This window comes from Stegodyphus dumicola, chromosome 9 (genome assembly GCF_044657685.1).
Source record: "Stegodyphus dumicola isolate Sdum_Otavi_A_Nest chromosome 9, ASM4465768v1".
Lineage (NCBI taxonomy): Eukaryota > Metazoa > Arthropoda > Arachnida > Araneae > Eresidae > Stegodyphus > Stegodyphus dumicola.
In genome coordinates, this window is record NC_140776.1 from 129817402 (window position 1) to 129843931 (window position 26530).

A 26530-nucleotide genomic window follows, 5' to 3' on the forward strand; every position below is an offset into this window, starting at 1 on the left:
CTGTTCATACGGGCACCGAGCACCTCTGTGTCTTAGTATCAGAGCAAGCTGACCATTGGCGGAGAATGGTCAGCTTTCATAAAAGTGCTAGTACCTTTGTGCAAGTCGGCCATGCTAGTCAGATCACTTCCACCCACCTCTGAACAAAATTCCTTTCCTCATTAGGGCCCACCAGCGGCCGAGCGGTAAAGTCGCTGAACACTGGTAGTTCGGTCCGAGGTTCGAATCCCGCGAACGGGCTGGCTGCATGGGCGTTTCGTGGTTTTCCCCATGTGTAACGTGTATACGAGCCAGTTTCCCTTAGAAAGTCCTCCACGAAAGGCATCCCTCCCCTTAGGCAGATAACCCTCGTGTGCTTTGCCATAATTAAATACACCAACACCAACTTTCCTCATTAGTTTGGGATAAATCTAAAATCGTTTTGTGGAGTAACGATTTCGAGGAAAAAAAAAAAAAAAAAAAGACAGAATACTCATACAAATCAGTCTTTCTATCCCATATTTATATTTTGATTAAATAAGATAAAATTTCTTTCGATATGTTTTAGAGGACAGCGAGGGTTCACTTTGAAAAAATAATTATTTTGCGTAGGCGCATTAATCGGAACTTTCAGCACTATCTGTTGAAAAACAAAGTTGGGGGGGGGAATGGTGAGCTAAGGCAGATTAACCTAGCAGGATCAACCTAGCATGTCTTGCGCACTTATCACTGTGCGAAACAAATATCTTAGAATCCAAATTCATCTGAATTGATGGAGAGTACAGCCATATCAGATAATACGTTTTTTCGGAAAATTAAGAATGATAATTATTTCGCAATAAATTTTTATTGAACAAGCAAAAATGGAACTCGATTATCTGGAATCTTATTTTCTATTGCGAGTCAAGCTTATCATAAACTGTTTTTTAATGGTGGGCACTAGCCTTTATAGGCAGTGGCCACTGCTAAGGCCAGAAACGGTGGTCACTTTATTATGGAGGCACCTAATAGGTGGAACACCTTTGTCTCCTATAAAAGGACAGACAATTTACATCCATACCTTCATCGGGATTCGAACCCGAGCCCTTCGGTATGGCAGTTAGAGACACTAACCATTTTCTTGTCTGGGGGATTATCATAAACTTATTCGTGCATTTTTATTCTGCTCACTGATTTAAAAAATATAGGGAAATATCGTACAATAAATATATTTTTTAAGTAGCTATTAAATATAGATGAATGTGTACAATATTTAGATTGCTTACGATGTTTGCCAGATATTACCTTAAAGATATAAACATAAATGCAAATATATATATATTAAAAGTAAAATCAAACTAGTTATGTAAATAATGCTTTACTTTAATTTTACTTGAGTGGGAAATTGGTTATGTGCTTTGTTTTACGCAAATAAAATATAATTGCTGTATTTAATTTTAGTACAGTAAAAATTAAAATAAGGTTATATCTTTATGTATCATGTGGTAGTATACATCATGTGGGTCAATTTTTTTACATTTTAAGTGTTTAATTGAATTTGAAATAAGAATTCACAGATGATGCGACATTTGATTTGCAGAAAGTGCTACAGAAAAGGAAAAGAAAGATCTGCTCTCGGAACTTGAAGTAATGAAGCTCCTGGAACCACATCCCAATGTCGTTACTCTTCTGGGATGCTGCTCAGATAAAGGTTTGCATCATTTTCTTTTCCTTGCAAACATCTTGATGCTACAGTCCTTCATCAAAGGAATATTTTTAGATTTTTTTAAAATTCTGGTTACCTTTTGATAGGAATATCTTTAGTCTAAGTCAGAGGTTCTCAACCAAGGGAGAATCCCCCCTGCGGGGTTTCATAGTTTCAGGCGGGAGGAAGCAGTCAGCCTTTTATTTAACTGTAGGGGATTTAGTTTTAATTCATGAATTTAAAAAACTACTATATTCAAGTTCAGTATATCAACATTTTCTATACTTTTTCTTGTTTAATTTACAAAATACTTTTAAAAAAAAAATCTAAATTTCAAGAAATATATGTGTGTTTTGAATGATCGTCTACCAATGGTGAAAGTGGTAGACAGGCAAAAAAGGGGGCAAAAGAAGTTTCAAAAAGTTTCATGAAGCAAAAAGAAATAAAAACCATTAGTCTAAGCTTTCCTTTTTTTTTTTTTTTTTTTTTTGTTTTTTTTGTTTTTGTGTGTGTCAAATTTGAATATGATACCCCAGTTAATCATCCACGCTGCCTGGCAAAAATTTAATTCTTAATAAACTTCATTCTGAAAAACAAAATAAACATTCGATCACAAACAAATTGGTTCACAGACAAATTTTCAACATGAAAAAGTCTTGGATGATGAGCGATGTCTCAAGGTGAGAACAGTAAGCTGGCAACAAATGATATTCCACAATGTAGTTAACGCACTGGAGTAAATGTCTTCAAAACAAAATGACGGAAAAGAAGATGTTCTTAGTTATTCGATTCACGAAATTTGTGCAAAATACGATAAAAATGCAAAGGTTCAAAGAACAATTACCATGATAAAGCAATAATAAGTCATAGCATAAATATTTAAAATAATTTGACAATGCCATGGTTTGTTTTAAGATAATTTTAAAATATAGATAGGAACCAATCAAAGCGGATAAATTTTTAATGTGACAAAGGACGGAGGACAGAGACTCTGAACAACATGGGAATAATCCAGTTAATTACTGATGAGCATCACGCAAATTAGACAAATTATTGTATAAAATAGCGTGAGGTAAGTTCACAAATGGGGCAAGTGCATATACTAGTTACTTTTTATTACTATAATATGAATGAAATGTCTCTAACTAGTATGTAATAATCTATTATAAATTAATATGAGCTATTCGACATATATGGAATGCAAGAATGAACATGTTTCTTCCCTTAAGTCAACCAAACATTTTATAGCAGGCTTGTTCATATTAATTCTGATCTTGCCCATTTGCACATGAAACAAGGCTCAGAATGTCGTGTTATGGAAAAATAAGAACTGAATTTATCAGAAAATTAGAAAAATTTTATATACAGTATTTTTATTTTATTCCATCTGAACATTTTGACACTATCAAATACAAATACAACAAATAATTAACCCAAGGTTTGATTTTACATAAAACAGTTAACAATTCTTTAACTGCACTGTAGGAGACAGAAAGCATATATTATCAATAAACACATATCTTAAATACAAAAATATTCACTTTTTTAATACAAGTCTCTATGTAGCACAGTAACATATAACATACAAATAAAAACTTTATCCTAATCTCAAAATTAAACTTTCGAGATCAGGTTTTTTTTTTTTTTTTGATATTCAAAATTTCTTAAAAAAATCCTTAATCTATATTTAATAAATCGAGATTCAATTGCAGTATGCATTCAGCAACAGAATAATCATTTGTGTATCACCTAGCAATGAGATCATTCTTTGTGTTTTGTTTTCTGTACTATTGCTTATTGATACTGAATTTTCAGTATTAAAAATAATGTTGAGCAATAATTCATGGATATTTTTTAAATAGGGACCAACTGAAAGTATTAATAAAAATCTTGATTAACACATTAAATGCTTTCTATCATATTCCTACACTTTGTTTCGAAACTAAGTTTTCTTCTGTTGTAGACCCAATCCTGGTGATTATGGAATTTGTCAGTCGTGGCAAACTGCAGACTTACCTTCGTGAGAGTCGTGCTGAGAGGCTATATGGAAATCTTCATGGTAGCAGCAAGCATCTCACATCCAGAGACCTCACAGCATTTTCTTATCAAGTTGCAAAAGGAATGGATTATTTAGCTAACAAAGGAGTAAGTTTTAAAAACATTTTCTCAGACAATTCTTCATGGTTAAATACATGTTTGAGAAGTATTTGGTTACTATCCAAAAATTTTATGGAAGTAAACATTCTCTTGTGAATACTCTAAATAACTAACTATTGGAAATAGTTATAGGAGACGAGTTATATGATGCATACTATTGGAAAGAGGGTCAGTTTGAACACCTAGCAATTACTGAACATAAGATTGTGCCAACCCAACAACTGAAGCCACTGGACCATCGTGAGTACAGTGATTTTGCACTTTCGGCTCTACAATAAGATGAATGGGATTATAATTTTGGACAAAAAATTCATTTTCCGAGATGAAGCTTATTTCTGTTTGAATGGATTTGTTCACAACTAAAACTGTCATTCTTGGTATCTAGACAAACCACAAAAATTGCATGAGACATCATTGCATTTGCAAAACGTCACTTTATGCTGTGGTTTATGGCACAGAGGTATCATCAGACCATTCTTTTTCCAGAAGGAGGGAGGAGATGCAGTTATAGTGACTAGTGGAGGATACCGATTCATGATTAGAAATTTTTTATGGCCAAATTTGGAGAACTCGTGGTTCCAAGAAAATAGTGCCACATGTCACAATGCTAAGGCTACTATCAATATTGCAAAAAAAAAGTTAGCTGAAGGGATAGTTTCACAAAATGCAACTGTTAGTAAGCCTCCTTGAAATTGTGATATAACTCCTTTAGATTATTTTTGTGAGGTTTTTGAAATCAATGGTCTATACAAGGAAATTGTGAACCTTTGAAGAATTAAGAATAAACACTGAACATTGCATTCAATACATTAGGCCAGAGTTATTGCAGTCATCGAAAACTGTGTTCACCGATTTACTCGTGTGTAAATCTGAATAAAATGATCTAAGTCTGTGAATTCGTGCTGAAATAGCTCTAAGAAATTTGCACTTATCGATATGAAGCTTTTGTATTTAACTTATATATAATGATTATTTTACTGTTTGGAAAAAATATTTTAGATAAAAAAATTATGAATTATTCAAGCCCTTTGAGCTGTGTGAAATCTTCTATTTAAACTGTTGTTGTAAAGTTCTGTGTACAATTTTGAGAAACTCCATAACTGGGTATACATGACTAGATTTAATATTTAGAAAACAAAACTCATATCCTTTTTTTTTTTTTTTTTTTTTTTTTTAAACATTCTGTGTATCAACAATTTTTATAATGTCAGAAGAAAGGCTAATGTTACATACTGCAATTTTAGCATATAAGTTATCTTTTCAAAATGGTATAGATTAGCAGTTTCAGAATTATAAGATGTCTCTATTTATGATACCTTCATTAATCATGATTCTAGGACAGCATCTCATTCATGCATTCCAAATGTGAGTGATTTTTATACTCAGAATATATTCATTTATATCATCATCATTATCTAAGATACCATCTGATACAGGTGCCAGCAACCTTCCTTTTTTACTATGAGGATATATTTCAGAAATGCAGTTCTTCAGGCACCATGGGGTGGCTACAATAATAAATATACAATAATGATAATATAATAAAATAATAATAAATATATAACTACATCAAAATAAAGTTAATTTATGTTTTAAAAAAGTGTAATATTCTAATCAATTTTTATAATTGTAAAAACATTAATGAAAAAATATTGCTGTGGCATGCTGTTCATAAATGTTGGTAGTCAAGCAAGAAAATTACAAATCATTACTATTGTGCAACTGAAAGAAATTGTGATACACAACAATCAACTGAAATGAAATTATGTCCTTAGTACCAACCATTGGAAAAGCAATGTTTGTCTGTAGCTTTTAATCTGAAGAGACGAATGCATATTTTGCCCAAAATTTGAAATGCAAATTCACAAAATGACAAATTTATATACCAGCAGTGGTTACAGATATAAAGCGTACAGTTGTCAAAATGGCGAAGACAACATAAGAATGTTTACTAAAGTTATTCATTACAATTACGAGTACTTATTGTCCAAATATCTAAAATTTAGAAATTTGAATAGTGGGCACTTCTTTTTGTGAGCAACTTGATGCTCATGAGCATTACACTGCTACCCAGTGATCTAATATATTAACAACAGTGATGTAGATAAAATAGATATTACTAGATTAAATCCAAAAAAATTATGCATTAATCTTAACTATCTCTTGGGTTCTATGAAAACTGAATATTCACCATTTTATTTCAAAAATTAATAGTCCTATACTGTACCTGTCTCTAATGAATATGCCTGATGAAATAAAAGCAACTATAATACCCTTTGATGAAAAAGTAAGAATGCTATAAAATTTAACACTTTAATTAAATGGGGAACAAGAAAAACTGAATTTTTGGAATAAAACCAAATATTTAATACTTACAGAACAAACCTGTTGAAATATGGCTTCAAAATACTCTTAAATTCAGGTGGTGGAAAAAGTTGCATAGCACATTAGAGAATATTGAAACATATATGAGAAAATTTTCATATTACTTTTCACTGTTTTATAAAGATATTAATGCTACATATTGCTTCAGTATTACAGTACCTCCCGCTTATTATAAAATCACTTTAGTTCCAGGCATATTCAAGTTTACTGAGTAAATAGCTACTAGTGATATCAGTTTTAAACTTATCTGTAAAATAATAATTCTTAACTAATCCACAAATTATTCCTAAAATAATAATTAAATTTTTTTGTTAAAATTAAAGTATTTATGCAATTTATTTAAAAAATTGTTACAAATATTTTTATAATTATGTATTTGATGAATAAATCCATGTCTGTTTCGTATTATTTGTCAGCAGGTTTTCAATTGTATTCTCAATTTTGTAAAACTGCTGGTATCTTTTTTGGTCTGCCCATTTCAGTTCAAGAGTTTTTATTAAAATTTAGTGTTTCTCTAGATGATATTGATACATCATTTACTCTCTTCTGTATCACCTTCAGTGTCAGTTTCAGTATCATGGTCTGTTCTTACACTTATTGTTTCAGTATTGTCATCAGTTGATGCATAGTCTAATAATGAATCTTCATAAATTCCCTTGCTGACTGATGTCTGAAATATTAGCTATAGCTTGCAATTCCTGTAAAGCTTCTTCTACATAAAAGCCACATTTCCTAAAACAGTTTTTAACTCGGTTTTAAATACTGACCTCTGTAAGATAAGAAAATAGGAGAAAGGTAGAAATTATTTTGGTCAACCCTGTTTTTATTGAAGTACTACATAACTCAAGGATAAATGAGCCATGATCCAAAATAAGTTAAATGGATGAACTACAAACAGCTATGATAGTTATTAGATATAGATTTAGGCACTGAAAAATCAGTCTTTTGCCAATCAAAGTTTTAATACAAGCAGCAAACATAAGTTTAGTAAACAGTGTTTTTTCAATGAATTAGTACATACTTGTCTTGTTTCCTGGAAATTTGGATGTAATAAGTGGCTGATTTTATTAACCAGTGAATTTAGTACATGTTAAATGCATTTTGCTTGCTTTCTTCAAGAAATTTACTTCTGAAAGATTAATAAGAAAACTTATATATTGGATGAAAAATCAGAAAATTAATTCCTTCAGCGCAAATTGTAACTATTATGTGTTAATATTGTTTACATGATTATCTGATTTTTTTTTAATCCTCAGATAATCCATCGTGATTTAGCAGCACGTAACATCTTGGTGGATGAAAATAAAGTTTGCAAAGTTGCAGACTTTGGCTTTGCAAGAGATGTCATAGCAAGCCATGTTTATGAAAGAAAGTCAGAAGTAAGAACCTTTTATGTAAATAAATACTTAAAATTATATTAAAAAATCTCATATCATGTATGCAAATAAATAGTTATTTAATATGGTTAAAATAAATCTAATGATATTCTAAAACATATTTCAATTTTAAAAAGTAAACATAAATCCATTTCTTATACTGAATCAATAAAAAAAGGGTAGAGGGGGGACATGAACACTGTAGTTAATGAATGAGATACATTCTTCAGAATATTTAAGTTGAATGTGTTTGTGAAATTTAGTAGATCCTGATGAATGAAGATTTAGAGGAATAATAATAGCAATAATAATAATGTTTAAAAATTATTTATACAAATGTAGAGTCCATGTGGGTGGCATAAGTTAAATCTATGGGGCTTCTTGATTACAAGGACATTTTAATGGAACAGAACATACAGCAAATACACATACGACGCACAAAATACAAATACTAATAGAAAACTGCTGATATTGTAAATCTAGCTTTGAATTTTAATTCTTGTTGCCAACTCTAAGAAAGCATTCCTAATAACTATAATCAAACTATATATTTCTTTGATTTATTGTTAAGCCGATTCTTTAATTTTTGGTCAATTCCTATAATAATGAATAATTTGAGGTTGATGTTTTCCCCCTTAAATAACATTCAATGATATTCTTTTGTGATTCACCAGAATCTTTAATTTATAATTTTGTCTCATTTGGTATAAAAGAATTTTCGCAGAAATTTGTGTTTCCAAAATCTAAATATACATTATTTATATTCTTGTGAAGTTTTATTACTTTAGGATCATAATTTGGTAATCATAAAAAAATCAGAAAAGAACAAATACTTTTCATTTTTATATTACAAGTTGTCTACATGCTGATACTGAAGCCTGCTAGTGTTTCCTAGAACATGAATTTTATCATCTCATTAATAAGATCTTTTTTGGGGGGTTACATTGATCAATATTTTTCACAATGGTCTGCAAAAAACTGTTTATCCTTAATCTCTTAGCAACACAAACTCTTTTCTAAACAATATTACATTTTTTATTTCATACAAATGCAAATATTTTGCTGTTGAATTTCTGTATGGTTGCTGAATATGATCCTTTAATTTTATATTGAATATCTTGGTCAATATTTGCTGCACAGGAGTAAATTTTTTTTGCGTTTTAACAAAAACATTTTCCTAAACATAAGTATAGGTACTGCAAGACATGTAAAAATGTAAATTTCATAAAATTGATTTATTTAAATTTTAAAATGCCAAAACATGAATCTTTAAAACACTTCTGTAAGTATATGTCTATGACCAAATGGTTGTGAAAATAAAAAGGTAGGTGATTTTGTGGACACAGTGTATATCCATCAGTTTTTAAATATGATCATTCACTATTTAAGAATCCCCTTTTTTTATTAGATGCAGGAAAAAAGGTCTAAAACATTGTTTACAAGTGTTGGAACTTCCTTGCAACATATTAAGAAGCTCCTACAGGTGTTGTAGAAACTAGGATGTTATGGCAAATGGCACAATCATGTGTCAAAGAAAACAGTCTAGTGAAAAAAAAACATGTGATGACTAACCATCAAATGAGACCTTTAGCAGTGAAAAGTAAAACTGCTACTGCTAAAATAGACTTCTACATATGCAGGTGGCAAATGCCACCCGTACGGCCAAAAGGGTTGATGACAGAAAAAAACTAAGCCATATGAATGCAACAAAGGCAGTTCTTAAGAAAATTCATTTCTTACTTTTGAATTTACATGATTTAAATAGTAATAAAATCTGAATGCTTTCAGATTTTACATTACACCCAAAGGGGCCTTTTTTTTTTTTTTTTAACGTTTTGCATTACCTTTATTTATTAAATATCACGTTCTTCGCACTTAAACCATAAAATTCAATTCAACAGCAATATCGCAAAATAATTTTAAATTGAGCATCTTTAGAATTTCCGATACACAGTCTCACGTGCTGGAGATAAAAATGTTTTTCTCTACAATGTTGTCGTTGCTTGCTTTGAAGTCGTTCAGTTTGTTAATCAAAAATTCGTCAATGTTGTCCAAAATATGAAATCAATAATAAAACAAATTCCAAATTTGGGCTTCCAGATGCCCATATTCACAGTATTATGCCATTCAAAATTTGATGTCTCTAGGTACCGTTGTTTTATCACAATGCGAGAAGCATACATACATTTATGCAGATTCTTCATTATTTAATTTCTTCAAATATAATACAGAACAATAATATTTGGTGGCAACAGTTTGAAAAGTGAAACGGACATTCAGAATGATTCGACGCAAAATCACAAAACAAAAACAATAGCCCCTCGGGGACAAAGCTCCTTGAGACTAATAAAGTGTAAATGGCCTCATTTTTGTACATCCATCAGAAGTGAACCATATCGTAGACCACACTGAAGAGTTTTCTTTTCTAAAACATCTTTAAAATAATCCAACCTTGAAACTGTCACTTTCGCTACCATATATTTCCCGAAGAAAACTCAAGAACACCTATTTTTAGCGACATCTGCCTGCCAGAGAAAATTCGATCTTTATGTCTTCTACCTAGGATCTGTGTCTCCATCCTGTAGTATGAGGTGAATGAACTCCATGAAGACTCCTAAATTTAAATGTTATGTAATGTCAATAGACCTGTTTGATATAAATTTAAAAATTAGAACCCTAAAGAACGTGCTTTTTTCTCAAGTTCGATTAATTCGTCATGAGTGAAAGAAGAATCCCTTATGCAAGACCTATTAATAAGTCTTGCATATTTTTTAATTGCAATTTGATATTGCGTTTACCTGTATAAATTTAAGATACGGTCATTATTTTAAAGTAAGCAAAATGGAATTTTTTTGTTCTCATGTAATTTTAATATACCGTACAGGCTGAATTTTAATTTTAATATACCGTACAGGTATATTAAAATTAAATTACTCATGTGATTTTAATATGTAATTCTCATGTAATTTTAATATACCGTACAGGTCTCTGGCTCTCCTTGAGAGCCAGAGAAAAAATGTTAAAACACTTTAAAATTATGCGGGATCAGTAAAGTTGTCTTATATTCGAACCAATGACGTACTTCCTTTCATTTGACGGCAAAGTTCGTAACACAAGATTGAAAATGCGCTAAGGGTAAAATATTCTAAAAACTGAATTACCTCTTTCTCCAAGAAACATACATCATCATTCGAACACTGGAAAACACACGAGGACTATCTGTCTAAGGGAAGGGATGCCTTGTGGAGAATATAATAATAAGCAGGCGAAATAGTTTTAAAATTAGCATATCTCTAGAATTTTTGACATACAGTCAGTCTTGCACACTAGAGATAATCCCCCCCATACAGTGTTGCCATTGTTCGCTTTGAAGTCATCGAGTTTATTAATAAAAAATCCATTAAAGTATTAGAAAATATCGATAATAAGACAAATTCCAAATTAGGGCTTTCAAATGTCCATATTCGGTGGATGATTATGTTATTCAAAATTTGATGGCTTCTAGGTACCAATATTTTATCACAATGCAAGAAACATACATACATTTATGCAGATTCTTCATTATTTAATTCTTTAAATACAACACAGATCGATGATATTTGGTGGCAAAAACTTGAAAAGTGAAACTGACATTTAAAGTTTTCAACAAAAACAAAATTAATAGTGCTTCTGGGCTAATACCCTTTGGGTTAAATAACAGTAAAAGGCATTTTTTCTCTGCAGCACTCTTGCAATATAGAAAAGCATTTGTACAGAACATTATAGTTTTGAAAACAACTTGAAGTTTTTCCTTTAATATATTATGAACTTGCTTCTAATCAATAAAAATCAAAACTGTCAGTTGTCATGCAGACAAAATATATCTTGAGAATTTTTTACAGCAGCAAAAGGCATTCTGCAATTATTTTTATATTTGAATAAAGCTTCATTTATTCATTTTTTTAATTATGAAATAATTTTTTATCTTTGTAAAAAAACTAATGCAACAAGCACAAAATTAAATTAATATGTTCCTATCATAATATATGGGATCTAGATTTCTTTTATTTAAATTTATTTGTGAAATTAAGTTGTGAAATAAATAAACAATTGTATACAGATTTTTGTGGTTTTTCTTACCTATCAAAGAAATAATGCAGTTCTTCTTATAAAGATCTCCACTCAGTATACTTCCCATACATAATCAGTGTCATTACTGGAATAAGTTTACTTTTTATATTATGTTTACTAAATTTTCACAGCAAATAGAAGTCTTATTGTTTGATTTTTATAGGGACGACTACCAATTCGTTGGATGGCTCCAGAATCACTTTTTGATAATATTTACACAACCAAAACAGATGTCTGGTCCTTTGGAGTTCTCCTCTGGGAAATTGTAACTCTAGGTAAATAGAACTTCCTAAACCTGATCTTGTTTTTTTAACAGCAGAATTTTACATTAATGTCAAGAACCATTCTGACACATTTCATGGTTTCTACCACAAAAATTTACAGCAACTGTGAGAATTGTATTCTTTGCCATCTTACTATTCCAAAGACAAAAATAAAATCAGAAAAAGTCATTTAATAAAATATAGAGAAATATTTCACAGTGACTGCTCTCAAAACGACTAATACTTCTAAACAATGTAAGTAAGCACTGGTATTGCATATCATAGTCATGATCTCTAAGGCAACCATCTTAAAATTGCTTGAAACTAAGAGTGATTATTTATAAAAAGCAAATGAAATCTAAACAACTCGTAAACAAATGTAGGCCACCATTGCATGACTAAACAGTTAAGTTTTGTTAGATGTTAGACATCTACAATAAATCATCAAAGTTAAATTGATACATTTGTTGTGAATAATTTGAGCTAAATATGTCATATACTTCAGCAGAAACAAATTTAATAGCAACAATTCACAATGCCAATAAATTAATTAATAGGATTTGTACTATACTTTTTTAAATAAAGCTCATATCAATTACCATTCAAAATGATGCCTCCTCAAATAAGGATTCCATTTTCACCAAAGAGATAGATTTCCTTTACTTTGGAGGAACAATAAATGGCCCTAAGCTCTCTTCAGCTGAATATTTGTCGAGAATCACTCTAAGTTCTGAATCTTAACTCATCACTGAAGGGGACATAGCTCCAATTTTGTAATGTCTACGAATGGTTGCCTGGCTCCATATATGAAGGCTGTCTTCTGTGGTATGTTGGAGACATATACCACAGAATGCTGGGCATAAAGAGCCTGCTATGATAGGTACACATTTTGCTGGAAACTGTTATTCCAGAAGCAGTAGCACATTTCTAATACAGTTCTGTAGCCATCATCAATGAACAACACCACAGAGAGATTTAGTGATTTATGTAACCCTGTATCGATCCTATGCAATTTTTATGGGTCATGGGCAGGCTCCTTAGGGATGATGTTTTCAGTTTAATGCCATGATCAGAATACCACTATTTGAAATCCCGTAACCTCTGCTTAAGAATGGCTAACCTTGCGACAATTAATGGCATTCCACCTCAATCCAGTATCTAAACAACTGCAAGAACTCATTTTAACCAGAATTAATTAGTTTTGTGATTTTTCTTGTACGAAGTACAAATCTATAGACAAGTTTCACATATTCAAAGAGTGGTTAATTTTACATTTTTTAACTCGTTCTTTCAAATTTTTAATGAGCTCTGATAAAACCATTCAGTAGAAGTTTTTCAGTTCATTAGAAGTACTGATAAAACTGCATATTTAAAATGCCTAGGCAACTATTTTAACTTATTATAAAAAAGTGTTTTTGTAACTTTATTTTTGAATATTTTCAAAAATAAAGTTATTATCAATTTATTCAAAAGCACTCATTTTTGAGTAAACGATAACTCTCTTTTTGTGGTATACTGAGGCACTTTTATGATATGAAATCCTTATATGATGTGATCCTTCACATTACTACTAGAGGCAGTTGACTTGTTTTCAAGTTTTAATACTTTATTTTCAAGTTGTACATAATAACTGTTACCTACTGCCTGCTTCTATGGATCAGCATAATTAGCTACATACACAGAATTTTACTTGCATAGCTGTGAACAGTTTTATCAGATCATTTAATTTCCTAGAATCTGAAATACTACTTAACAATTAGATCGAACTGCCAGGTAACACAAGATCTTTTACAAACAATATTTTTCTCTTATGCAGATAATGAACACTAAGAAGCATTTAGTTTAGCATTCTCATTTCTATTAAACAGTTATAAGTTGAAATATACTCCATATTCATGAAATAGTGGATAAGTTTCCTTATGTTTTACTTAGTATTTAGTAACTTTCAATTTAAATTGCATATGGCTATTTATCATTTATTTCAGGCTCAACTCCTTATCCCGGACTCAGTGCAAATGAGGTCATTCGAAAAGTGCGTGATGGTTACCGTCTTGAGAAACCCGACCACTGCCGCAGAGAAATGTACAATATTATGTTCTACTGCTGGGACAAAGATCCAAAGCAGCGGCCATCATTTGGAGAGCTGGTGTCTCTCCTGGACAGGCTTCTTGTCAGTGAACATACTTATATTGAATTAGAGCGATTTCCTGATCACTCCTATTACAACATCACCGATTTGTCCGGTGAAAAATTGTGATACTGTACCTAGTGTTTTAAGTAACTCTTCATCAATCATTTACATGTTAAATCATCATTTTCATGAAAAAGAATTTCAATTCAGTTTGCATAATGTATAAGATATGGATAAGTTACAATGTCTAAGGTGATCTTCATAATTTTTCATGGGCAGTTACAGATAAATTCAACTGTTATCATAAGTAATGTCCAGAACATGTATATTTAACTAAAAGTGTGAAAATAGAAAATAAAAGTCATTTTATTGATTAGGTATCAAGCAGGATAAAAAAACAAATATTTCAGAAAATTAAATTTTGATTTAAGAAAAATTCTTCCATAAAATCGCCACTGAATTACTTGCGTAAGACAGCACAAATCATTTTGTATAAATATTTTTATTGCAAGTTTCTGTACTGCAATGCAATAATTACATTTGCTGAGAAATAAAAAAATTCCAGTTTCACAGAAAAAGTTTGCATAGAGTTAATTTACACTGAACTGTCAAAGACCAGATATAAAATTACAAGCATAAATAAGCTTATTTAAAAAACAATCTTTTTCTATTGTATAGCAATGCATGTGAAACATTAAATAAAACAATGCTTTGAGAATGTCCACATTTCTTTAACTAAACTGATGTATGAATGTTCTGGGTACTTTTAATTTTAAAATACGTAAAGTTTTAAAGTAAAGTGAATAAATAGATAGATAAAGCTGCTAACATGTGCATTATAATTTTTAACATTTAAATTAGCTTCATATGAAAGAAATGCCTCTTGAAATGGGGTAAATAAAAACAGATATATTTTGAAGGCTATATAAACATGTATAAAAGATAAATATTTTCTTCGTTTTTAATTTAAGATAGCTCAAATAACTGCATATTTAATATTTCATGCTACAGAATACTATAACATGCAATTCAAACGCACAATTATGCAGATGCAAAAATTAAATTCCTTATTAAAAGTCAAATCTTCAACATTTTCCTATATGAAAGAACTAAGTCAAACTCTCCTTAGTCAAAATGCATAACAATACAACATTTATAACATTATAAAATTATTATTATTGCAGAATCTCACTTTTTAAACTTATATATACAATCAGAAGAACAAACCATTTTGTGAAAAGTACCATAGCAAAAAATAAATCAAAATTCCTTACAATTTTACACAAAGATTTAAGTAAAAAAAAGAAAGAAAATTCTTTTAGAGAAGAAATTTTGATACATAAATTGCAAACAGATAATTTCATTTCAAATTATTAATTCTCAAATTTACATTAAAGTGTTAGTTCATAAAATGTTTACACATTTAATAATTAGTGTTTCAGGTAATTTAAGTACAATATTTAATGCAATGAATAGGATAAATATGAAAAATAAAGGTTTGGACAAGAAAAAAATATTTCCTTAATGAAAAAATACATATGAAATTATATATTTCAATTTTTTAAACTAATAAATAAAGCACTGATTATCTACCTATCACATGATATGGAATTAAAAAAATAAGATAATTTCTGTTCCATTGAAAATATAAGTGTATGCTTTTGATAGAAACCTAATAAATAAATTTAATACTTCAGTATTTAACAAGTAGTCATTATAGATATACACAATACAGCTGCATAAAATAGTGGTAGAAATACATGTTGAAATAATGAACTGAATTAGAACATAAAATTCCCATCAACTTTCCTCCATTATATTTTATTTCAAAAAGGGTCATTTATCATTTCATTAAATTAACATGAACTCTTTGTAGACATTTATGAATATTCATATTTTGAATATATGTCTATGGATTTGATCAGTTTACGAAAAGGAAGACTCTTACACATAGATCAACATGTACTTTACAAATATGTGTAAAATAATCTTTTCAAACACAGGAAAGACAAAATAACATGTAAAATGTATTCATTGTCAGACATTTAAATATGTTTCAGTACATAAATACAACCCCACACATCTTTCAGTAGCTAGCATCCAATATTAATACATATATTATCTATGGTGTTTATCAAATTGCAATTCATAGGTCTTTTCAAGGCAGTGATACAAGAATAAAACATATTATAAAAAAGTTTTATAAACTGATGGCCTTTTTGTGTGTTTGTGTGTGTTTAGAAACAACTAACAATAAGTTTAACAAATTTTTAACTTGTTCATTTGAAGTCCATTGATGGATGAATAGATGAGGGAGTTGATTGGGAAATTGAAATGATTATTAATTATTATTGACCTAGATATATTGAGCCAGCCAACGAAAACCTTCACCATATCCTTGTCTTTTTAAGACACTACACATAAACAATTCTATAGGACGTCCAGGAATTTCTGATCTTGGAATCTTACCCTAAAAAATAAAAACATTAATTCTTCATATGATAAGAATATACAGTTTATTTCTCAGTCAAAGTCATGCATGTAATATGTAACATTTAACTATACAACAAAAATTATTATTTCAGATTTTCGTACCTTTTATTAATAACTTAATCATTTAAACTTTATTGTTCACTAAGATGAAATATTTCAATACATTAAATGCATATCCAAACTATTTATTTACGTATACTGATAAAAAAATACGTTTGTGTAAACAGACATAAGTATTTTTATTAAAATATCCATTATGTAATTTATTAAAGAACAAATCCTTATTTAATTTTGGTACTGGTAAACATTACGAATGAGATTTTGGAAATTTGGACAGATGGAAGGAGGGGGAACAGCAAAGTTTATTGACAGCATTTTTCAGAATTTCATGATTTAAATTAGAATTCATCCAAGCTATTTACTTCCATTCAGAATTATTGATGGTATTTGGCTAAAATGTATGATTTCCAGATAAACTCAAAATTCTTTAAAGATATTAAATATGTACAAGATGTATAAAAATGGTGAATAAAAAAATTCACGGAAGAATTTAATTGATATTTAGAGTTCAGACGGAACTGTTATTGATAAAAAGAGGTTTACGAAAATAATTCAGTGTACTTCTGATTATCTGGCCAAATGGTGGGGAAGCAGATTTACAAATACCTGAAAAACACGAAAAATCAAAAGTCTCAATTTCCATGTGTACTGTATGTGTTTATTTCTTTAAAAAAATCAGTAATTTGTTTCTGAAAATATTTAAATATTCAGTGAATTTCACTGCATATTTTTCATCAAAGTGCTATTTTCATCAATGTATTTGAATTCCCTTTGACAAAGTCCAATACAGTTTCAACTAAAGTCAACAGTAGTTGCTATATTGAACGTTAACGATTCTACATAAATTTTTCCTTTCTCATTAATTTAAAAAAGGGAGGGGGGGAATTTCTAGCAATGCAATGAATTTTTCAATTCAATTTTTAAAAAACAAATCCTACTGTCAAAAGGAACATGACTTTTAAACCTGCTTTTTCAAATGATTCTCATTTTCTAACAATCTGTGTTAGCTTCTAATGATTTAAAACTTTTGAAAATTTCCCATAATATACATTTCAAAGAACATATGCATCAGGAGAGTAAAACCACTAGAAAATTATAATAAAAACACATGGAATATAATCTGCTTATTGGTGTATTTAATTATGGCAAAGCACACTAGGGCTATCTGCCTAAGTGGAGGGATGCCTTCGTGGAGGACTTTCTAAGGAAACTGGCTCGTATACACGTTACACATGGGGAAAACCACGAAAACGCCCATGCAGCCAGCCCGTTCGCGGGATTCGAACCTCGGATCGAACTACCAGTGTTCAGCGACTTTACCGCTCGGCCGTTGGTGGCTAATCTGCTTGTAATGTGCTCTTTAATACTTCTAAATAATACATTTAGAATCCTTTAAAATTTTTATAATCCATCATACATTAGAGCAAGTAGTCAGCACAAAGCCTTTTATAGTGATAATGGGGCCTTCATTAGCATAAAAATTAATAATTTCATTAGATAAAACGCCACAGCTGCCAACCTTGAAATACAAAAAACCAGGAATTTGACAGGTTTGTGTGGTGAAAGCATTTAAAATTCACTTCATAATCCATAATTCAAGTTATTAAACTATTTCCCGTATGAATCTGATGTAAAATATGTTAATAATAATTAAATATTCTACATTTTATACATCTTGCCTAATTTCGTAAATATCTTACATTTTTACACTAAAAAAAATCCCTACTCAAGATTTAATTGATTAAGCATTAACATATTAAATATGATAAAAGCAAAATTTTAATGCATACACTAATATGTGGATAAACTTAGTAATGTACTATATATACTGATGTAAAGCAAAATCAAATGCAAATATTTAAATTGCTTGTATTTCATAGAAAGTTCTGCAGATGTCTACAATAGATTAATAAAATCAAATTTAAGTAAAAAAAAATTATCCTGAAAATTACTAGGGGTAGGAAATGGAATTTGTAAATTTAAGTTTCAATAATTTGAAAATTTTCACTTATTGCTAATTTTCTTTAGTACTGATTGAAAATTATAAATAGAGAGATTCAGGAATCTACTGGAAGATGTAATGAAAAACTGAAAGAGTAGGCAGTATTTTTTAAAATTTTAATTAACATGAAAATAATAATTAGGATTAGTTTAAGAGGCAATCTTTACAAAGAATGATTACACTAACTATAAAATATAGATATTTTCAGTTCTAATCAACCACAGAATCCTTGAAATGAGTCAAGTAGTTATTACAATATTAATATGCAAAAGTAAAAGCTATCCCAAAGCTTTTAAAATATTTTATTTCACATTATATTAAACAATATGAACTCAGTACAATAAAAAAAAGTTTAGATGTATAAAAGCATTAAGATCTTCGACACCAATACCAATGCAAAAATTCTAATTAGACTGATTTAAGATATTAGATGCAATATTCCCTCAATAAAAAATGCAATTCCATAATTTTGGGTAAGTATTAAAAATATTCACAAAACAGTACATACAAATGAAAAATCTTTAAAAATTAGTTAAAGTGACAACGGAATTTGCCACTGGTTTGAATTCCTGCATAAGCTTTTAAAGAACTGTATAGAGCAGAACAAGTTTCAACTTGTTTTTTGAATCATTTTCCATAAACTAAATCTTGTACTCGCATAATTTACAACCCAAAGTTTTTGTTTCATATTTCATCAAATGAATACAACATATAACAAAAATAATGAGAACAGCAAAATAAAGAAACACAGAAACACATAAAAATCAAGGCATGCTAAGACTAATTTAAGTTGCTTGCCTTTCCAGTTGTTTGCCCATGCAAGCAAAAATAGGCACGAAGTTCATCTTCGCTGGCAGCACCTGCTCTGTCTATTTTATTTCCCAAAATCAAGACAGGACAACTGGAGAGTTGCTCATCAGACAAGAGGCTCTGCAAATTTTTAATCAGACATAAGAAAACCTTATTTAAAAATATTTAAATTTAAACAAGAAATATAATTTTAGAAATGCTGGAAAACTATTTACCTTTTCTTTTAAACAACATTAAAGTACATTTAATCTAGCTTTCTTTTCATATTAAAAAATACCCAACATATACATAATCACCATTAAAGATTATCACAACAGACAGACAGGACAGTGAAGGCAGGGTTCATAGCCACATTTTGGTTAAAAAAGTAAGCACCTATAAGCACTTTTCAAGCACATTTTAAGAAAAAAAATAAGCACCTTTTTAATTACATTATACGCAACTGCATAACCTTAAAAATTAGACTCGTAATTTAAAATATGAGAAATACAGTATTTATTAATAGAGAATAAACATTACCTCAACCATGGAAAATAATTACTTTTTTTTAAATTTTAAATAACAGTTCAATTTACAGAACTAGTTTACAATGAGAGAGAAAAAAAAAACTATGCAGAACTAAACTATATTACAAGATTTAATAATGAAATTTCAGTTCAAAATAGAGGAAATAAATAACAATAAGGGATATTTATTCTATTCGCTTGGAACTTAATAATAAATACAATTTATTTTCCCACTCATATTGATATTTAACTAATTTAAATCTAAATTCTGAACATTTTCTAAATTTTCATCGTATATCAGTTTTCCCTTAACAGATATTGCAAGCAAAGTAATTTAAGTAAAAAAGAGGAACATTTCTGAAATCAAAAGACAGAAATTTACTTCATGCAGTCATCCTTTAACAGTAAAAGCTTAACTACCAGCATACTTGAAAGTTGGCGAATATTTGAACAGTGGAGCGTAACTTGAAAATGAGGAGCGGAGGGGGTGATAGAAAATCTGGGACCGAACATCAAAATTCTCTGCAAAAATATGGCAAACGTTATTGCGCAATATGTGCCCCGTAATTCTTCCCTACATGATATTACGCAATCGGATTCAACAGCTGCTGGTATTGGGAGAATAAAGAACTAAAGAAAGGAAAAGAAAGAGACTTACCAATCTGGGGTGTTTTTCATTCTGATTTTTAACAGACTGCGCTAAATTTCTGGAATAGAATCATTCTTCGCTTGGGTTGGTAGACCGCAGAACTTTTAGTCCTATTCAATCCAGATTGGAAAGTGACAAAAAAAAAAAAAAAAAAAAAAAAAAAAAAAAGTTCGTTGCTTGTTTTGCAGCGAACTATAACAGTTTCAATATTCGAGATTTTGCGGAAAAATGGGAGAACCTCCCAACCTTCGTACTGTATAATGTATTGGCCAAAAAAATGAAATTATTTTCACTATTCAATTATTTTTTCTTTATTTAAGCTATTCCGAATATTATTCCTTAGAAAGCTAATCTGTGTTAAAACACAACCATTTTTGGAAGTTTACTATACTTCAACAGTTACTGCAACTATGTTATTATAAACATCTATACATATGCTTATAATATAAGCATAACGATCATAATAAACACGAATATGAACTGACCAAGCGGAACAAGAATGCATATTATTAAGATCTTGATAGAAATTCAAACGTGTGGTAGTATTTGGATGGGAGGAAAAGAATGCCGAATGTACCGGAATTTTCAACTGCTTTTGCAATTCTTTGACCAACAGAACGACGGGCACCTGTCTGTACTCTCCGTGTACACCAAAGGTTATGTTAATGCAGAAAAATGGGGAAAAGCTATTTCCGGGAGTATGATTCACCATCTGACATTCCATATTAGGAAGAAAAGTTGTTTATTTAGTTTTGGCTTTGCTACGGGGGAAAATTGTGCTTTCATTAAAAAAAAAAAAAAGCACTAAACGCAAAAAATAAGCACTAAAAACAAAAAAATAAGCGCTTTAAAGAAAAAGTAAGCACCTATAAGGGCCTTTATATTTTATTTTCAAATATAAGGACTTATAAGGACCGCTACGAACCCTGGAAGGTGTTTTTCTCAAATATAACTTCCTTCCATGAAAGATTTCTTCATAAAAAAAAAAAAGACATTTGACTAATGATTCTTCATAAATGACACTGACACACATACACTCTCACGTGAGCAATCGTAAGTAGATTTTTTACATTATTTCATCAAACTTGAAATATTATTTGCTCAATAAGGTATAGCTGCTACCCTCTGCACAGCAATGCCATTTCAAAAGAATTCCAAATTGATTTCAGTCGCATGACTTAATGGATAAACCAGTTCCTGATGTATTTACATGATTCTGGAGTAATATATATTAATATTTAATTAAATATTCTGAATTGTATGTTTGTTGGCTACTTTCATTTTATAAATTTCTTATAGTTTTATATTGAGAAAATTCTAAAAACAGCAGGAAAGCTTTATAATTTATCAAAATATTTCTAAATAAGATGTAAAATAAAATTAGATTTCAATTTACTACTATGTACATATATTTAGTAATATACAGTCAAAAGTCTTTAATCCGGACTCGTCGGGACTTTGGCGATTCCGGATTATCGGTTTTTCCAGATTATAGACCATCAGTTTAAATCTGGTAAGATGGCATGCAGAAATTATAAAATTAAAAATATGAAACCGTAATTTACGAAATAAAGAGCAATTATGATCTAAAGGGTATCAAAATTTATAAAAAAATATTAATATTTATTTGTTTGCTTTATTAAACATTTTTCAAAGCGCACATGCGTAAAGCATACATTACACATAGTCAAAATTAGAAAATTGCAATCAGAAAACTATTTGATGTGTATTCGTGATATTTATAATGACGAGGAAATTGATTTAAATTATATCGGAGTACATCGAGATGAAACACTACATTTAGTGAGGAATTATAAGCCGAATAAAATAAAAACATCTGCCCTGAAGATGAGGATAGAGCTGACAGATCAACATCCAGTTCATTGCGCGCCGCGACGTATGCAGTGCATGCGCAGAAGTTTGTAGTTTTGTGGTCCGGATTATAGATCATTCCGGATTAAAGACTTTTGACTGTACCATATATTGATGTACAACAAAATTAAATACATGCCTATTGATTGATTAAACATTGGTCGAATCTTAATAAAAGGTTTTACAAATGTCCTACAGTAGATTAATACAATTTAGGTCAAACAAGAAAAATTATGCTGATAATCACTGGGGGTGAGAGAATGAAGTTTACACAATTTAAATCTTCTTAATTCAATAAATTAAATTTATTCCTAGGAAAGATTTATGTAAGTAAAAGCTAGAAATTGAAAACCAGGAAATTTAGTGATCGACCAATAGATGTGATGAAAAATCAGTAGAGCTGACAGTTATAACTAGGTATGAAAATTTAAAAATGATTATATTTGATAGTAACAGACAACAATTTTTCAATTGTTTGGTGGTTCATTAACCCTTAAAGGGAGAATTTTTAAGTGGGAGAGGGGAAGAGGAAATATAATTATTTGATATCAAATTGTTAGACTTTAAAATGCTCATAACTAAGGCATGGGTGAAATTGCTCAACACAAAAGGGTTGCAAAGTGTACATAATGAAATCAAAAGAAACATTTATTTACATTTATTAAATATAACTAATATTACTAACATAAATGTATACATAATTACTAAATAAAAATCCAGTTCTATATTTTACATATTTATAAGTTATTTGGAATGCAGCATTTGTGAGGGGGTGGGCTTTATGAGGGGAATGATACACTGCAATGTGGTGACATAAAATTATGATTAAGAGCCACTGGGCTAAACAATAAATTACTCTCTCAAAAATTAATCAGACAAAATTCTCTGAATAATGGTTATTCAAACAAAATGAAAAATCACACAGTTATTGCATTTAATAATGTGAATATTCAGAACTGTTGTTGCAGAATTAAAGTGAAGCATTTTATGAAGACCTGATAAATGACATTTAAAATTAGAAAGGAACTGATACCTGTAATAAAGTTCTTGTTGGCTGAAGATAAACAATTTGTCAGAATGCAGAAAAACTGAATGTTGTTCAGAAAGAGGAATAATGCACAAGATAACTAAAAAGTAGCATCAGCACTTTCATGAAGAAAGAATAGATTTTCAACAAAGAAACACTGAGAAGACATTGAAAATTATTCATAATCAGATTATGACAATCTGTGAACTTATTCTGCGAGTTCAGCAATTCACCGTAAGTTTGTATGTTGTTCAGAAATCTTATCTTCCACTTTCATACATGTCTACTCACTCATCCTACACCAGTTATCTCACTCAATTACTTCTAAATATGTCACAAATTGTAGAATAAGCATGTTTCTTTTGCTTTCTAAATCTTTGCTTTCTAAATACATAGTTAAACCTAGCAATCATAAACTTTTAACCTAGCAATCATAAACTTTTAATAGCTGAAGACTTGCTGTCAGCAAATTAAATGAATTATTTTTGAATACCTGCTTTTTATCAGTTTCAGTTAGGTAATTGTAAGGTATTTGTTAGTCAGTGATTGTTCTAAATAAGCTCACAGATTGTCATAATCTGATTATGAATAATTTTCAGTGTCTTCTCAGTGCATGCACTTTGTTGACTACAAAAAAGAAAGAGTTTGCATAAGTCAGTCTGTACTTACATGGCACACATACTGCTAGATGTAAACTTGTAATGTGTGTGTTGAATGGGAAAAGAAAAAAAAAAAAAAAGGACATTTTAATAAAACGTATCTAACCATTTAAAGAGAAAAAGGTTAACTCACTGCAGACCTACATGGAATTAGGTAATAAGATTACAACTGTCAGTTTTCAAATGCAAAAATATGCCCAAATAGAAAAATAATTGAGAACACAGTAAAAATGTGTTTAAATGCCAATTCCACACTACATAAATTAGATCACCCAGCCATGCATGATGATTTAATAATATACCTGCCTGGATAATTATCCTTTTGAAGATACTTTGAGACATAAGCATGTACCACTTTGTAAAGATCCAAGAAAGAAACAATAAGAGAACAACCAGAATATGAATGAATAGCTGTAGCAGACAATGAAACATGTAATTCTTTTTTTTTTTTTTTTTTCCATATTACTGCAGTTACTTGATTAACAATGACATGTAATCTTATTATTTATTTATTTGTGAATAAATGCAAAATTTCTTTTTAAATGCAAAAATTACATATCCTTACTCGTAAGGAACTCATTTTGAACAAGGTTATCAATCACATGATAGAGATTTGAACCAAATTCTATCCAATACAAGGACCTTTTATAAAGAATTCAAAAGGCTGAGTTTTCAGTGGCTGAAGTCCCTAAATTTTTTGGTAACTTGATATCATACATAGTTTTAGAAATCAACATATTTTTTTCTGAATGACTGTAAAATCCAATAATTTGTCAACAAGTTATATAATTCCTCACTATGAATAGTTAAAAATTCAAAAAAGGAATAGCTACCTTTGAAATAACCCTTTTGCCAGTGCTGATAAGCTTTCAACACTGTCCATGTTTCATCCCCTGTAATAATATTGTTCAAAAATTGAGAATCATTTTTATACATATCCAAAACATCTTGACAAATTTCCTCAGCAAGGTTTTCAGTTGTTGGTCAAAATTCTTGGGGCAAGCTTCATGCACACATTTGTAAGTCATTTATAGCAAACAATACCTTCTTTAGTGCTGGATTCTTTTCTTTCACCTTATCTGATGACTGGAATGAGGATCTCTCTCAAGATTTCGTTTCACAGATGGAAAGAGGTAAAAAGGCAGGGAATAAGTTACGTAAACAGATGGGACATGGAAGTATCTTAGTGGCATTTCTGGTGAGAAACTCTATGCATTGATGATTGAAGTGCAGGCTTGTTGCCATGGAAAATATAATATTTATTTTGACACACCGCAGTATACCAATTAACACAGTTTAATTCGTTTTCATGGGTAAAACCATTCTGACTATGGGCAGAAGAGATGATAGCATGCATTTCATATCATGTACCTTTAGTTACATGTTTGTAATTTCACAGTAGACATAATCTCTATTAAAATTTTTATTACAGGAATTTATCTACACATTGAAAATAATGAAAAGTAAGCATGGGAACTTCAAAAAAGATTGGGCATGATTGAGTTTTACTAAACAAAACTCAATTTTTTAGAAGAAGGATTCTCAATCAGGGGGAAAACGCAGTCAGCACTCAAGTTAGTTGTTAAAACAATATGTTTTAATTTATGAATATAAAAATCTACTTTTATTCAAGTTCTAGTATTAATCAATAATTTCCTTGCTATTTGTTGTTTAATTTAAAAACACATAAAAATAATCTAAATTTAAATAAATGCATTTATGTATTTAAGTTTTGAAAAGGGGGAGATGATCTTCTAGTAATCGGGGAAAGAGTTATGAACCACTGCTTTAGAAAACATACTTGAGAATGCAATGATTCTATGAAATTTTTGTTTAAAATACCCTACCCTGCAAAAATATTCAAATTCTATGCAATCTTTTTATTTCCAGTCTGAACACAACAAGAAAATTGAAGTTTCATTTCGTATCATTATAAATTTCAAACGATGATAATAAAACAATTATTTTCTCATATTACATGAACTCCAAAAGAAAATAAATACAATATTACTTATTTCTGAAGCTGATACAACAAGAAAACCATTTATTCGGAATATTCGATAGTTTAAACTATCACCACCTCATAAACGAGCTTTCACAACTGCACTTCATCCAAAGAAATATGAAACATACATTATACAAAGGAAAAAAATTTACTTACATCAAGCTCCACTTTCGCCTCAGGAAATCTTTCTCGATCAAAAGCATCCACCAGAAATACTATTGCGTCAACAGCAGGAAAGTAATCTTTCCATACTCTTCTAGCTGAAAATTTTATGTACCAATTTATTGTTCTTAAATCACTTAATTTGCTCATCAAAAACAGATTAAATTTGGAAGAAAATACTTTGTGGTTTCACAAATGGC

General features: G+C 29.9%; 2 protein-coding genes across 5 annotated transcripts in view; one reads left to right on the top strand and one right to left on the bottom strand.

Moving 5' to 3' along the window:
• LOC118186648 (tyrosine kinase receptor Cad96Ca-like) overlaps nucleotides 1–14463 on the top strand; it is a 127530-nt gene extending 113067 nt beyond the window's left edge. For both annotated transcript variants that reach the window (XM_085824107.1, XM_085824108.1), the window contains exons 8-12: nucleotides 1559–1669; nucleotides 3627–3808; nucleotides 7462–7584; nucleotides 11855–11966; nucleotides 13940–14463. In XM_085824107.1, the coding sequence (XP_085680233.1) occupies nucleotides 1559–1669; nucleotides 3627–3808; nucleotides 7462–7584; nucleotides 11855–11966; nucleotides 13940–14211 (800 nt within the window). In that variant the 3' untranslated portion in view covers nucleotides 14212–14463. The remainder of the gene's footprint in view (nucleotides 1–1558; nucleotides 1670–3626; nucleotides 3809–7461; nucleotides 7585–11854; nucleotides 11967–13939) is intronic.
• Nucleotides 14464–14568: 105 nt separating this feature from the next.
• The window catches only part of LOC118186649 (small COPII coat GTPase SAR1B-like), a 43507-nt gene continuing 31545 nt past the window's right edge, over nucleotides 14569–26530 (bottom strand). For all 3 annotated transcript variants that reach the window (XM_035356765.2, XM_035356762.2, XM_035356764.2), the window contains 3 exons: nucleotides 26325–26428; nucleotides 19439–19570; nucleotides 14569–16555 (listed from right to left, as the gene is read on the bottom strand). In XM_035356765.2, coding sequence (XP_035212656.1) covers nucleotides 16442–16555; nucleotides 19439–19570; nucleotides 26325–26428 — 350 coding nt within the window. In that variant the 3' untranslated portion in view covers nucleotides 14569–16441. The remainder of the gene's footprint in view (nucleotides 16556–19438; nucleotides 19571–26324; nucleotides 26429–26530) is intronic.